The sequence below is a fragment of the Hippopotamus amphibius genome, chromosome 1, assembly GCF_030028045.1.
Source record: "Hippopotamus amphibius kiboko isolate mHipAmp2 chromosome 1, mHipAmp2.hap2, whole genome shotgun sequence".
Lineage (NCBI taxonomy): Eukaryota > Metazoa > Chordata > Mammalia > Artiodactyla > Hippopotamidae > Hippopotamus > Hippopotamus amphibius.
Window position 1 is genome coordinate 200056179 of NC_080186.1, and position 15002 is coordinate 200071180.

Sequence of the window (15002 nt, forward strand, 5' to 3'; positions counted from 1 at the left end):
TTAGAACACTAATATTACCATATCACCCACAGGGCAGGCATGGAAAAACATTGCTGTCTGCTAGCGAAACTTCGTGACCCCGTCCCTTGGGGCTGGGACATTCAACTGTCAGCTGTCTACCAAGGGACAACCCACAGTCGTAAAGTGTACGCGTGAGTGTTTCACATTCCCACGGGGGCTTTTTGCCTCCTAAGAGTGTTCTCTGACTAGGTTGGCCCCTGCCCGATGCAACGAAGGACCAGAGATTTCCCCCAGTATGTTTAAAAACACTCCCCCGGTGACCCGGACATCCACATTCATGAGAAGGGCGAAGGGGAGAGGCGAAAAAAAATAGAAAAAGAAAAGGAACATTCCGTCACAGAGCAGCTGCGGCCCCTTACCCAGACGGGGCAGTCGTGGACCACTAGCTTGACATTCCCAAACGCGCTGGCCTGATACTCGGTGAACACGGGACGCGCGACCGTGCCGGTCGCGTTCAGCAACAAGCTGCTTTCGTCCCCTGAGACCAGCGGGCTTCTCCCCAGGTAAGTGCGGATGAGCCCCGACGGCCGATTGTCCTGGTGAAACGCGTCCCCCTCGTTCCCCAGCGCCACGATGTGAATGGACCTGCACGGCAGACACAGGGGCGAGGGGGAGAAGAAGAGGCGCGTGGTCAGCGCGAGGCTCGCTTTCATCGCCACAGGAAGTGCGGGGGGGGCGCGCGCGGCGAGGATGGGCAGGAGCCCCTCGCCCAGGCGCGCACGGCACGCGCCGGGGCAGAGACAATGGCAGGACCGCGACGCGTACGTACATGATCTCAAATCCAAGGGCAGGGCGGCGACTCGGAGAAAAGCGGCTGCTCGCGGCCTCTCGGGGCCCGTCGGCGGCGTCTTCGCCCGCAATCAGCTCATCCCGGGCCGCGTCCCCCTAGTGCGCCTCCACCGCGGCGCGGCCGACGCAGAGCGGGCCTGCGCGAGCCAGCGAGCCGGCGAGCCACGGGGCCCGGGGGCGCGCGAGTCGGGCTGGGGGCGCGCGGCCGGCCAGTCAGGAAGTGCCCGGGGGCATCCTCGGCGGCCGCGCCGCTCCCGCCTCCCCGGCCGCAGCCGAGAGTCGCCGCGCGCCGCCGCGCCGCTTCGCCGCGTTCCCTAGGCCGGGCAGCTGCCGCCTGCTACTGCCGCGGCCGCCGCTCCTCCTTCTGGCCCAGACGGAGGGGGCAGGAGGGAATCCGGGCCTCCGCCCCCTCGGCGGGCCGGGCCGGGCGGGCCGGAGCAGCACGTGCCGGCCTTGGGGGGTCGGGCGGACGCGGGGGCCGCGCTCCCCGCAGAGGCCCCGGAGCGCGGGCGGCGGCTGCTGGATACAAAGGAGCGGCCCGCGAGGGGCGCCGCGGAATATAAATTAATAAATACAACGCCCTAGTCCGAGAGCTCCCGATCGCCAATCCGCCTGCAGCAAGTTTGTTCAACTCGAAAGGCTGTAACCGGAGCCGGGGAAAGGGGGGTGGGGCTTTGAGGCCCCTGCTCCCTAAAGACGAAAAAAAGAGGTGAGGGAAGCTAGGGAGTCCAGCCCGCTGGCCGCTCCCGCAGCCCCCCTCCCCCCCTTCTTTTTTCTTTTTCCTCCTTGGCCTTGATCAAAAGTGTTTCACCAAGTCTGCCGCTTTGTCATTTGTCAACATGTAGTACAGCTGTTTTCTAGAATCATACTTGTGAGGAAAAAAAATAAAGGCAACATTCATCCTGGTGCAGAAAGGGTTCTTTGTTCACGTACCAATTAATTCCCTAATATCGCTTCGGGAGGATTATTTACTACTTCAAGCTATAGTTGGCATCTTTTACCAAAAACTGCAGGGGCGCTTGTTTGTTTTTGTTTTTTTCAGTGTTGAGGTTCTCATTGTAATAGTTTTCGAATAGGTATGCGTGAGGTGTTTAATGTGTTTACATGTTAAGTGCTAGCTTCTGTGGAAATTGTTCAGTACACATTATGGCTGCATGTTTAATAATAGCTCCTCAGACCAGCTGAAAAAATAACCATCATGGTAATGCAAGGATACTTCAGATTCTTTCATGATAACGCCCTAAAGTCTATGAATGTCCCCAAAGGGCCTCAAACGGCCTCAATGCAAAGGAACACTGGAATCTACTAATTCCAAGAGGGCCTATTTACTATGGGGCTCTGCTTCTCCATAAACATGAGAACTCTTACAAGTGCTCTGTGTTGAGAGAGTTCTTGTTTATCCCTTCATTTATTCATTTATTTTGCCGTACTTTTTAAAATGTTGCTGTTTCTTTTCTCAACAGAGCTATTTTGAGGGTATGAAACAGAAGGTGCTGAGTAAGGCAGTGGAAAGACTAGGGTAAGAGGCCTTCGGAATGTGAACAGCTTTTTATTATGGATGCTGGTTGCTCAGTTGAAAGACGTTTAATAGTTTCTCATGCTCGGTTAGGGTATAATGGGGGGGCATTCTTTATGTAGTCACTGGTTTTTTAAAAATCTGATTTCCCTTTGCACTCAATATAGTTTCTCTTTTAATCTTTAGAACCTGAACCATCCTGCAGTATTTAAGAGCACAGGATCACCTTTTCTCTTGGGTCTTCAACCGCCTCCAGTAACCACGTCGAAAACAAAGACACTAGAATGAGTAAATGGATAAAGAAAATGTGGTATATAATACATACAATGAGATATTATTCAGCCTTGAAAAAGAGGGAAATCCTATCATATGTTACAACACGAATGAATCTTGAGGGCAATAAGCTAGTCATAGAAAGACAAAGACTGCATTATTCCACTTACAAGAGGTATGGAAGGTAGTCAGAGTCTTAGAAACAGAAAGCAGAATGCTGGTTTAAGGGGCTGAGGAGAGAGGAAAATGGAAAGTTCAATGAGTACAGAATTTCTGTTTTGTAAGATGAAAAAAAGATCTGTTGCAAACAAGGTGCGTGTAGTAATGTACACTTTAAGATGGTGAAGATGGTAAATTTTATGTTTTATGTGTTTTACTGCAATATAAGGGGGGGCGGGTAGTGAGGGTTTCTGGGGAGTGGCAGGTAGGGAGACAGCATTCATGTTTTCCTCAGTTATTGTTTATGTGAGCCAGGTCTGTGCTGGTCGACATGGGAGATACTAAGATACGTAAGACTTAAGCTAAATCTGTTATTAATGCTCACTATGTTGTGAATATTAATGCATCCAATCCTTTTGAAAACATACTTGTGTCTTAAAGATTATACTACAAGCTTATGCATTCAGTAATAGAGGTAGGAACAAAGTATAAGGATACAGTTCAATGTAAAGAAGAGATCTGTGCCTTCTGTGTCATCAGAGAGAAATTCATGGAGAAAGTAACCATTGTCTTAGGTCTTAGAAGATGAGGAGGAACTTGCTAGATTTGGAGGAAGGAGAGGTTAGAAATATTGGAAAGAATGGACAGAGAGACATCATATGCAAATCGCATGCAGAGGTGCAGAGATGTGGAAGATCCTGGTTTGTTTGGGGAACAGCAAGAGCTAGAACTAGTGCTGGTGTCCTGATTCCTTTATTCTAGCAGGCAGAAAAGAAAGTGGTAGAGGCTTCCCAAGAGATTTCCAAAGTCAGACCTGGTGATACTCAAGTTACACCTTGAGTATCTAGAAATCCCTAGAGCAACCTCTGCATATGTGACAAAGCCTGGCTAGATGCTCTCACCAAACCCATTTTCTGATAGCTAAAGTACATTTCCCAGAGGTTTTGCATGTAGATAGGGCCACGTGATTAGTTCTCACTAGTGGAAATTGATCCCTGCTGAGCAGTTAAGAGAAGCTGTATCATCTCCATTTTTTTTTTTTTCATCTGTCCATCTACCAACTGGATGAAGCCAGGTCATCCTTGAAGCTATGTGTTTGAATGTGTTGATCTGCAGCTTGGAAGAAGCTTTGAAAGAGTGTGCCTCAGATTGGAACTTAAACTGATGTGCCAGGACTCGAACCCAGCCTAAACCCACAGTCTTCCAACTGAGATCACACACCTGGTTTCAGGATCTAATGAAGCTCAGGCTCTTGATGTCTCATCACAGAAAGAATTCAGCGAGAGACGAAGTGATAGGTAAGAAGTAGATTTATTTAGAGAGAAACACACTCCACAGACAGAGTGTGGGCCTTCTCAGAAGGTGAGAAAGGCACCAGGGTATGGGGTTGTCAGCTTTTATAGGGGTGGGTAATTTTATAGGCTAATGAGTAGGAGGAGTATTCCAGCTGTTTTGGGAAGGGGCAGGGATTTCCAGGAATTGGGCCTCCATCCACTTTTTGATCCTTATGGCCTTGGATCTGTCCTGGGGCTTGTGGACGTATCATTGAGCTTGCTGATGTGTTACAGTGAGCATACACTGAGGCTCAAGATCTAATGGAAGTCAACTTGGACCCATTTGGTCCAAGGTCTAATGGAAGCCATCTTGGACCCATCTGGTTCTAATCAGTTTCTGTCATGTCCTCAGGCTATGTCATTCTTTCAAAGGTTGTGCCCTGCCCCGTTCCCTCCTGTTTCAGCTTGAGTCTGTGAATGACTAGTTATGTACCAAAGCCTCCTCACAGCATGCATTGTACTGTGATATTAGTGAGCAAATAGATCTTTACTGAGTTAAGCCAGACATTTTGGGGTCAATTATTACAGCAGCTAGTATAACTTATCTTGGCTAATACAATATCACAGATGGTCCATTTCCTGATATCTTAAAGATTCTTTTCATAATTAAGAGTACCTTTTAAATAATTATTTCCCTTTTATGTACAGTTTTTATTTGGTTTATGTATTTGTAGTTTCCCTCATTAGTAGCATTAAGGGTTTGTTTGTTTTCACTTTTAACCAGCATGTAACAAATTGGATTATTGTATGTCCTCCAACATCAAGGTCACTGCAGAACACACAGGAAGGACCTGCAGCCCAAACAGTATGTTTTTCTGTTTTCTTGGCTGGAATGCCACCATTTCATATTCATTCCGATAGATGTTTTTATCTCCAGGTAAAATGTAGCCACGTATGAGTATAAGATACATCTCCAAAGTGTGGAATAGAAGTCGACCCTTGAAATTCCAGAAAAGTTATTTGAACTTTTATCTTCAAACACATATGTTTTTTACCAAAAAAAAAAAAAAAAAAAAAAAAAAAAGGGAAAGAAATTAAGCTCTACTAATTTTTTTTAATATTTATTTGGGTGCACCGGGTCTTAGCTGTGGCATGCAGGATCTTTAGTTGCAGCATGCGAAGTCTTAGTTGTGCCCTATGGGATCTAGTTTCCTGACTGAGGATGGAACCTGGGCCCCCTGCATTCGGAGCTCAGAGTCTTAACCACTGGAGCACCAGGGAAGTCCCAGCTCCACTAATATTTAATATGAGGATGAGTGGTGGCCCTCCCCATTTGATCCATAACGGGGCAGGCACTCAGGGTGTTCTGGGAGAGGATGGTAACACGGTGCAGGGAGGGGAGGACTCTCTCCTTTGTTCACTTTCAACATATTGCCACGTCTTGCAGTTTCTGTATCTAACTAAACTGTGGGTTTACAGATGATGTTTAAGTTAGCTAACTGTTATAGCATGGATCAATGGAGACAGTGTTAATAATGCAAGAACAGGCACACACAACGGGCTGAGCTGACATTTCTGGCACCCCTTGAGAGCCGCACTGCAAGGTGAAAAACTAATGACTAATCAGATCTGACAAGAAGTTGGCAATAACTGTTAAAAGTATTTTAAAAATTGTTTTAAGTATGAATTTATTTTTGCTAACATCTTCACCCAAAGTATGTATTACAATTATTAGATAATGCTGTTCTGAACCAGTCACACTTAGCTAATCACTTAAAAGCTAGACCTCCAAACTTGAAGATAGAGCTTAACAATATTTCTAAAATATTTAAGGAATGTACTATTCAAGCCAATACTTTAAAGAAAATTCACCAATTATAAATGTCACGAAGCCTTTTCTGAGCATCCTTAAAAATGAAAAGTCAAAAAGCATCATGCTGTTGGGAAAATAATTTTCTTCTTGTGAAGATAAAAATGTTTGAAATAATACATGGAACACGAATGGAGAAAGAAAACCTGCATTCCTTTGACAGCAAATACGTTGAGAATATGCATGTAAAACATTGCTAAAGACCTAAGGACACAAGTATTGGAACATGTTACACAGTGTGGGACGTTTACTGTCATGTTAAAGGGAAAGCACAGATGTTTTTAATATGTCTCACAGTTACGGTATTGGAGAGATTCTCTTTCAGTGTAGCATTTACTAGATTGTGTTTCAATAATGAAATATAGTTTAAAATGACAATTCTGTGAGCTACTACTGAAGGAAAGCTATAGTAGAGAAGATATTCTTTCTCTAATACATCTTTCAAAGGTATTTTCAATAACAGTTGACCTACAAAAATAAAAACTATGTATTATGCAAAACTTGTGTAAGTGTAACCACTGATGGATGAGTTACTTAGACTAAAAAAATAAAAGTAAATTTAAAAAACTTAAAGAAAGGGAGTATTCCAAGCTAAGATTACAGTGACAGCAACCACATGAAATTCATTTGAGGTATATCTCGAAAGCAGTTATTCCAACAAGGAAGCTGGAGCCAGAAACTGAGGCTCATTTTGTGAAAACAAAACTTATATAGCAGGTTTTTTTTTTAATTTCTTCACTGTGAAATATAACACATACAGAGAAGTGAAATATAACACATACAGAGAAGTGCATAATGCCTATACACATAGTTAATAAATAATTATAAAATAAACATTCGTGAGCAATCTCCCAGGCCAGAAAATGGAGTATTATCAGCACTCATGCAAGGGTGCACCCTCCCAAACACTACACGCCCCCCACACACACACACATCCGTGCACACACACATCCGTGCACACACACATCCGTGCGCACACAGGTGCCCTCCTCAGTTACAGTTCTCTTCTTTTTCTTAGAGATGATCATGAGCCTGACTTTTGTGATGATTATTTCTTTATTTTTCGTTACAGTTTTACTGCCTATCTGTGCATTCCTAAGTGAATATCTTGTTGTTTCTTCTCTTTGCCCTTTGTGTAAGTGGCATCACACTACGCACAGGACTCTTTTGTGTCTTGGTTCTTGTGCTCATCATGGTTTGTAAGATTCATTTATGTTGACATAGCTGTGGTGTGTTCCTTTCATTCCCTTTTATTGCTGAATAGCATCCAGTGGATATAAAAATTATCATTTGCTTATCCATTCCATTTTAGATGCACACGTGGGTTATTTCTAGTTTTTGCCTATTATAAACAAAGCCGCTAGAGTCACTCTTGTTTTAAAATTATAATATCTTGGTGGGTACGCTGGATCACAGGGTATGTGGATGTCCAACTTTGGTAGATAGTACCCAACTGATTTCAAAAGTGGTTTTAAGTATCACACTCCCAATAGCAGGGCATGAGACGTCTTCCTATATTTCTTAACATACTTAATACTTAGTATATGCCAGATGTCATACTGAGTTCTTTATAAATATTGACTTTTTAAATTCTCAAATAACCGTATTGAGTTGATTTTATTATCATCCTAATTTACAGGAGAGAAAATTGTGGCATAGAGAGGCTAAGTAACTTGCCCACAGCTATTCAAGTAGTGAGAATCCAGGAGCTGGGATTCTAACTTAGACAACTGGCTCCAGGGTCTATGCCCTTACCCACTATGCTATGTTGACATTTGAAAATTTTCCTTTTGTATGTAATTTTTGTGATTGAAAATGCATATAACCTATAGAACTCTGATATCTTATAGGATTTTTTAACCCACTTGAGTAACATTAGGTAAGATGGAAATGCATCCATCAGATTTAACCAAAATCTTTGCATTATGAGTGATGAGACTGAAAAATAAATATGATTTAGCAACCCAGCTAATGAAGCAGTTCTTCCATTTAAATACCCATATCTTTGGGAGCTCATTTTGGAGAGCCTTTTAAATAAACTGAACATAAAAGCAGACGTGTTGCTGTATCACAAAATGTTGAACCAAGATTTAAAAAATAATGAGGGGCTTTCCTGGTGGTGCAGTGGTTAGGAATCCGCCTGCCAATTCAGGGGACACAGGTTCAAGCCCTGGCCCAGGAAGATCCCACATGCCTTGGAGCAACTAAGCCTGTGCGCCACAATTACTGAGCCTGTGCTCTAGAGGTCGTGCCCTGCAGTAAAAGAAGCCACCGCAATGAGAAGCCCACGCACCACAATGAAGAGTAGCCCCTGCTCTCCACAACTAGAGAAAGCCTGCAAGCAGCAAAGAAGACCCAACACAGCCAATAAATAGATAAATAAGTAAATTTATTAAAAAAATAAGGCATATTCAATTATTGTTCTCCTTAAAAGGCTTTGTTAACAGTAACATTCTAGAGAAAAGTCTACTTTGTATTATTAGTAATACTTTTAAAATGATTTACAGTATTATTTACTTCATGTTTGTCTCATCTACTGAAAATTTTCTATTTTGGTATGTTTTATTGTATTCATAATATATTAACAGTAATATATGCATGTCATTTATAAAAACATTGGGTGTGTGCTCAAAATTCTTTCCGATAGGGTGCTCAGTCAAAAAAGTTTGGAGACTACTGGTCTGGTGTCTAAGGCTGTGTCTTAGAGAGCAAGCTTAGAAGGATACCATAGTGGAGTCTTGGGCTGCCAGGAAGCAGGACAGGGCTTTGGGCTGGCTGCCACTGAAAGGGAGGCTGTGAGAGAGGAAGTAAAGGGGAGACAGGAGAAGGTAACAGATAAACTACAGACCTACTTGCCTAGAAAACAGCCCAGTGAAAACTATATTTGTATTGTATTAACTAATCTAATGAGAGATAAAGTTTGCAAATTTACACAAAAATCACAAAATTCAAGATTAGCTTTTTAAAAAAACAAAACAAAACAAAAAAACAACCAGAGCTTGCAGTACTTCACATAGAATAACCTAAGCAAAGCCATGTACCAGAGTCAGTAATCATATACTCAGTCCTAAGAAAAGTTACCCGGATAATTCTTCCCAGAGAAATAGCTATCAGTTTTCTTCTAAATCGTAAATTTCTTCTAAACTACAAGGCTGCAATGTCATTAATTCTGTTTGGAGAAGCTAAAGCAAGAATCCAGAACGTTATGTATATGCAAAATCCAACTATCCTAAGCTCTTTCAGAAAAGGTCTAAAATGTTCATTTGTTTGTTTGTTTGAACTTATATTATCCACCCAGCTCTATTATTGTGCCCAGTCATGTTTTTCAAACAACTGTTCTTTTTTTCAGTTAAAATATTACTTCAAAATGCTAGAATATATGTTCCTTGGAATCAGGATTACCTGTTTCTTACCAGCATTTTTCAAAGGTTTGAACTTCTAATAAACCTGGTTGTTTGGCCTTTTTTTTTTTTGGTGAATCTTTTTTTTTTTTTCTTTTCAATCAGCTGTTTTTATACACATATCCCCATATTCCCTCCCTCCCTCAACTCCCCCCCAACCCCCCCCCCCAGTTGTTTGGCCTTTAATATGCCTGCTCTGTTATTCAGCCCTAGAAAAATATATATGCAAGTATCATAATCAAGCACTATGGGTTGTGTCATTTATATTTCACATAATATTTTGTGAAGTTTTCCATTTATAGCCATACAGAAATATAGGATATTGGATTTAAAAGGTGTAATACTTTGCTAACAGACCTCCTTTTTGAAGAATTCAAATGCATTAAAAGTAGATTGTTTTTAATATTCCTATCATCTTGCTCTAGTTTTAACTGTAATAAAAGTTATTCAGTTTCCAGTGGTAAATCCCTGTCAAGTCTTCCCCATCTCTTGTACTCCTTTTGCTTGCCGTGTTCAGGTACATGCATCTCTGCCATCCATTGGGCATTATCCCAACCAGAACATTTCACAAGCATACTTTCAAATATTCTCCTTTTTCATTGAACAGCTATCACAAGCCGCTTAATGTGATTTCTGCCCTCACTGCCCTCTGTAATCCTGCCTGCAGTTAAACGCTTTTTACAGTGAACAACAATTGAAATTTTCTTAATGATCTTTTTTTTTCCCCCTGAGGAAAGCCCTATTGATACCATTAAATATTGTTGGCAGCTTGTATCCTTTTGGCATTCTAGTAGATCCTCTAGCTTATCTGAAGAATGTTGTTTTCTCTTCCATGTTTCCTGCTTCTCATTTTTCTCTAGAGATCCCCTGGGGCACACTTTTACTGACCTTGCACTCCACACTCCTTTTTAGAGCCCACTCAATTTAAAAAATCTAGATCTGGGACTTGAGAATTATTTTTATGGGTCTTGTCTCCTCTCACCTTCAAATTAAAACATCTGGATTTATGTGCTTATTATCATCTCTCCAGCTGTACTACCAGTTCCGCCAGCCCCACCCCAGCCAGATCAAACCCTCTTTCCTACCAGTAACTGCCTTACTCCTACAGGGCGGATACAGTTTCTGCTCATGAAGGGGCTTTGTCCATGTGCTTCTTCAAGATGTTCTAGTGTTACAAGCTCCTTCCCGAGTTAGGACCAGGGTGAGACCAGGCAATTCGATCTACACTAAACAGAATTCAGACCTTCCTCCATGAAGTGATAAATAAGGAAAAGTGAAAGCAAAGGCACTTCTGAACTAATCTCAGTGGCAAGCAGAATCTTTCAGACTTTCCACTGAATTACCCCCAAACTGGGAGGTACTTGAGCAAAGCCCCTAAGATTCCCATCCCTAACCTCCCACCCAGGTAGCAGCATAAATTGCCCACCACAAACTCAGGATTTTTTTTTTTTTTTTGTCTTCTCAAGTTTTACCCTTAATATCGTTGATTTAATATAAAAACAATAAATTACTTGACACCAGGTAAAATTAAAGGAGGGGCCTTGTTTACATTGTGACTTAAAGAGAATTTTTGAAATCTTAAGGAGAATTTATGAAATTCTGAGGGACGAGAAAACTCTTTCCTTCTAGTGAAATCTGGAAAAAAATAACATTTTGTTGAACTGGTTACTTAGAAACTTTTTTGTGGGTGAACAGAAACAGAAGAATAATAAGTTATTGTTATTGGAATGTTTGCCATGTTGGAAAAAATCTTGTTTTTACATGTCATTAAGTCCAGCTCTTCAGAACTGTGGGAAAGGTCTATGATTCTATGAACAAAAAGAATGAGACACTCAGAAATGTGCAACTCTGGCATAACGCAAGAAGCAATGAAGTATAACATAATACAAAAAATACAAAACAGACAAAAAAGAGCAGAGTTTGCTTTGCTTTGTTTTGTTTTGTTACAAGCGTTTTAGTACTCACTAGCTATAGCCTTAAAATGGAACACTGTTTCGAGCTCGCTACCCATGAACAGTCACAAATTGTACACAATTAGTAACTCCCCATGCCAGACTCTAGAATTAGGAGGCATTTTCAGCCAGTGTATTTTATTAACTCCCTATGAATTCTAATAAATTACTCAGTCCTCTCGCATTAACGATGATTACAACAATGTTTTGCTAACGACTCCATCATGATCTCAAAGATTTTTATTGCAGGAGGTAAAATTGATTTAAATAGATTCGCTGTTCTAAACAATCATGCTAGAAATGTCAAAGGGAGAAGCCAGCTGGGCTGTTCAGGCTGGCCTCAGGATGACATTGCCTCAGTCAAGTCACATTTTCCAGGGCTCATTCCTTGGTTTTGCAAGTCCAAAAACTTTATTTTGTCAAGGTGTCCAGAGTTGATCATACTCAAGGGATGAAGCCTGTGCTAAACCCAATGCACGAGGGTCCGGTGTTGGGTTGGCCAAAAAGGTCGTTCAGGTTTTTCCATACCCTCTTTTTTTTTTTTCCCATACCAGCTTGTGGAAAAACCTGAACGACCTTTTTGGCCAACCTAATAGAATACCAATTTGTTCATTTATAATGACAAGGTTAACTATCAAAGGACCTAAAAATCTAGGATATGTGACCAACACCTTCTTTCCCCTTTAGGAGAATCTACATGAGAAGCCCTTTATTACCTTTGCAGTTCAACAAACATTTATAAACCACCTAATGTACAGGTCATTTTGATTCCAAATATGTTTTGCACATATAAACACTTTAATTAGAGTTATGGCAGCATTAAATTGTATAGAGACATTATCTTCCAGAGCAAATTGCATTGTCAATTTATGCATTGATCAATTTTCTAAAGTTTTCTTTTCTGATTGGCAGGTTCAGCCTTTTAGAAGAGACTAATATCTGTCTGCATGATGGAATTAGCCACAAAGATTATCCAGTTGCCACATTCACAAAGCCACATTCTAATATAGTTCTTAACCAAGACTTCAAAGATGAATCTGATAACCTGCTGAACAGGTATGCAAACAACTGTGTATAATGCATCTGTATTTTTTACTACTAGATTCTCATAGCAAGGAGTGACCTAAACACTTGGAATCTTCCAGAGTCAACCTGGCACCTCAGCAAGCAGTACCACCCACTGCTCAATATCAGGGTGTTTCTAAGGCAAATTCTTCTTGAAAACTTTATAGCCAGTTTAATCTAATGTGCCCCATTCCTGATATCCTCATTATAGGCCCAACTATACCTTATCCTGATCATCCAGGTTTGCCCATGTTTTGCATTCTGCCAAAAGTTTCCAGTTTACCTTCTGGAATTCCAGTCGGAGTAGAGGGGGAGAACCAGACCATTACTGCTTCGTCCTCCTGGAGAAATTCTGTACTCTGAGACCCAAGAGAAACTATACTCCCCTCTCTCTCTCCTACCGCTGCCATTCAGCACCCTTCCAGTTAACCTCCAGTTACCTCACACCCTTACACATAGACTGTTCACTGTTTCTCTCTCCACTTCCATGGTGCTCCATGATGTCACTGTCCACACGAATTAATCCTTTCGACACCTTCGCCTCTTTGTCTTCAGTGACCTTCACTTCTACTCCACTTCAACTCACCTTTCCCATGGTCAGATCCTAAGTATTATCACCACCTGCAACTGCTTCACATCTGAGCAATGCATTCCAACATTCTGCAACCTGTCGTTCTTTCTTCCATCCCTCCATTGCGCCCCGCTCATCCTCTCACAGCACCTCCAAACTCTTGACCCCTCCCCTTTCTCCCTCTCTGCTAGCCCTCTTCTCTCATCATTTCTTTCCCTGTCCATTTGAGATCTCATGGTACATCTTTTGTCTTTATTCTCACATGCCTTGTTCTATTGCCCTTCAGTCCAAAAGCCCAATAACCCTGGGTCAACCCAGGTGTCTGATTTTTCTGCCCATTTTGGGATTGCTACATTTTACTGTAGAAAACCACCAAAAACTCTGCAGATTGATGGTACTACAAATTCATGGTCTCCATCTTCAGTCGGGCATTCGGTACTGCCTGGTAAACCCAGTTAACGCTCTTGTTTTCCAAAGTGGTCGAAGCCTTCTCGTCCACTGTCTCTGACTTTGGCATCTTCTCTCACCCTCACCTTCCTTATGTTTTCTGTCACAGAGAAAAAGAAAGCATCAAATGGGGAACTCTGCTCAGCTTCCCACTGCTAAGCTGACAAATGTATATGCAGCCACATACATCCTTTTCTTTTTCCTTCAGTCACAGTGCAATAAATATCCTTCATTTTATTCAAGTCTAGTCCCTCTGGTGGTGCTGTGTGTGCTTCCCCTTCTGACATTGGAGGGACTGCATTCCATCTATTTCCCCTTTCTTCCCCTCTACCTTCAACTTTTACCTCTCTGCTGTTCTTTACTGTCAGCATTTAAACATGTCCAAGTCTCCAGCTACTCTTCTTTCTTCCCCCTCTGGCTGGAAGGAACTTTTTAAAAAAGGTTTTGACTTCTGAGTTATTTAGTTCTTTCACTTGTCAGGACTGGTATGCTTGTCTATAATAAATTTTCCAGTGTTTTAAACTGACTTGTTTTAAGTGCTACAAACTTGCTCACCTGAAAAGTTATTATGACTTAGAATTCACATATTACATAAGATTTTACTGTTGAATGTTGTTTTCTTCTTTAAACTTTTAAATTATGAAATATATAAAAAGCATAAAGCATAAATATATAGTTTAATGAATAATTATAAGACAAACACTCATTGAGCCACCATTCCAATCAAGGAAGTACCCCCAACCCATGTGTCCCTTCTGGTCACTACATTCTCACCCTTCTGTAGGTGACCACCTTTCGGAATTCTATGGTGATAACTTCCAAGCTTTTTTTTTAAATGAGTTTAACTCTTTCTTTGCCTGTCAAGGCCTTTTCTTCTCTCTTCTCCACCCTGCTCTGTATGCTGGGAAGCTAACTTGTATGAACTGTATCAATAGGCGCCTTTTCCTTTCTGGCTTTTAGTTGCATTCAGTCAGTGGAGAGATCAGAGGGAGCAGAAGGAGACAGGATATTTCCCTCCCCTGGCTGATCTCCTACAGCATCTCTCCAGGGGCAAACTAGGCTGGTTTTATTCATCAGGGTTAGCCAGAGAAACACAGACAACGGATATGTGAGTGTGTGTGCGTGTGTGTATATACATCTTAAAAAAAACCCTGCTGTTATATATACATATATAAAAGGGAGAGATTTATTTTAAGGAATTGGATCATGTAATTGTGGAGGCCTGGTAAATCCACAATCTTCAGATTAGGCCAGCAAGCTGGAGACCTAGGGAAGAGCGTAGAACAGGTCTAAAGGTAGTCCGCCGGCAGACTCCTTCTTACTTGGGGAAGTCAGTCTTTGTTCTATTAAGGCCTTCAAGTCATTGGATGAAGCCCACCAGTATTATGGAGGGTAGTCTGTTTTACTTGAAACCCACTGATTTATTCCTTTTTTTATGTGTTTTTTTAAAATTTATTTTTATTTATTTATTTTTGGCTGCATTGGGTCTTCGTTGCTGCACGGGGGCTTTGTCTAGTTGCGGCAAATGGGGGCTACTCTTCGTTGCCGTGCATGGGGCTTCTCATTGTGGTGGCTTTTCTTGTCGCAGAGCCTGGGATCTAGGCGTGTGGTAGTTGTGGTGCATGGGCTCAGTGGTTGTGGCTCACAGGCTCTAGAGCACAGGC

The 15002-nt window shown here is 41.9% G+C and overlaps 1 protein-coding gene and 1 long non-coding RNA gene across 4 annotated transcripts in view; one reads left to right on the forward strand and one right to left on the reverse strand.

Annotated features, from left to right (window-relative positions):
* The window catches only part of RHOBTB3 (Rho related BTB domain containing 3), a 50135-nt gene extending 49200 nt beyond the window's left edge, over positions 1-935 (reverse strand). Inside the window, exons 1-2 of one of the 2 annotated variants that reach the window (XM_057738859.1) lie at positions 791-935; positions 381-606 (exon numbers count right to left, since the gene is read on the reverse strand). In XM_057738859.1, coding sequence (XP_057594842.1) covers positions 381-606; positions 791-792 — 228 coding nt within the window. In that variant the 5' untranslated portion in view covers positions 793-935. The remainder of the gene's footprint in view (positions 1-380; positions 607-790) is intronic. The other variant, XM_057738869.1, reaches the window with a different exon arrangement.
* Positions 463-9357, forward strand: LOC130855367 (uncharacterized). 2 transcript variants are annotated; one of them, XR_009054313.1, is made up of 5 exons: positions 463-524; positions 2274-2329; positions 2513-2636; positions 3830-4056; positions 4817-9357. It is a non-coding gene; the product is annotated as an uncharacterized LOC130855367 (long non-coding RNA). The 2 variants fall into 2 exon arrangements; XR_009054312.1 differs by lacking the exon at positions 463-524 and adding an exon at positions 1388-1519.
* Positions 9358-15002: the final 5645 nt, after the last annotated feature.